The following is a 428-nucleotide window of genomic DNA, read 5'->3' as shown; positions in this document are numbered from 1 at the left end:
GGGCACGTACGTGGGCGATGCTGATGCCGCAGTAGATGGAGAAGGCGGTGGCCAGGTCCTCGTCGAACTTGCTGAACCAGGGGCCGTTGATCTTGTTGACCAGCTCTGCCACCCCGATGACCTCTGGGAGCAGAGGGGGGACAGGGGGCAGGATCGTGAACTTGCTGAACCAGGGGCCGTTGATCTTGTTGACCAGCTCTGCCACCCCGATGACCTCTGGGAGCAGAGGGGGGACAGGGGGCAGGATCGTGCCCACGTGCTGGGGACAGTGCTGTGCCCACATGCTGGGGACAGGATCGTACCCACATGCTGGAGACTGGATTGTGCCCACGTGCTGGCACAGGATCATGCCCACGTACCAGGGACAATGCTGTGCCCACGTGCCGGGGACAGTATCGTGCCCACATGCTGGGGACAGTGCTGTGCCC

General features: G+C 63.3%; 1 protein-coding gene across 1 annotated transcript in view; it reads right to left on the bottom strand.

Annotated features, from left to right (window-relative positions):
• LOC103896987 overlaps positions 1–428 on the bottom strand; it is a 51,450-nt gene that overhangs the window by 39,461 nt on the left and 11,561 nt on the right. The window contains exon 2 of the mRNA XM_009276938.1: positions 11–216. Coding sequence (XP_009275213.1) covers positions 11–216 — 206 coding nt within the window. The remainder of the gene's footprint in view (positions 1–10; positions 217–428) is intronic.

This window comes from Aptenodytes forsteri, unplaced genomic scaffold, assembly GCF_000699145.1.
Source record: "Aptenodytes forsteri isolate BGI_AS27 unplaced genomic scaffold, ASM69914v1 Scaffold459, whole genome shotgun sequence".
In the NCBI taxonomy this organism is placed as follows: domain Eukaryota; kingdom Metazoa; phylum Chordata; class Aves; order Sphenisciformes; family Spheniscidae; genus Aptenodytes; species Aptenodytes forsteri.
The sequence above is the reverse complement of the archived record's forward strand: the minus strand, read 5'-3'. Positions and strand labels throughout refer to the sequence as shown.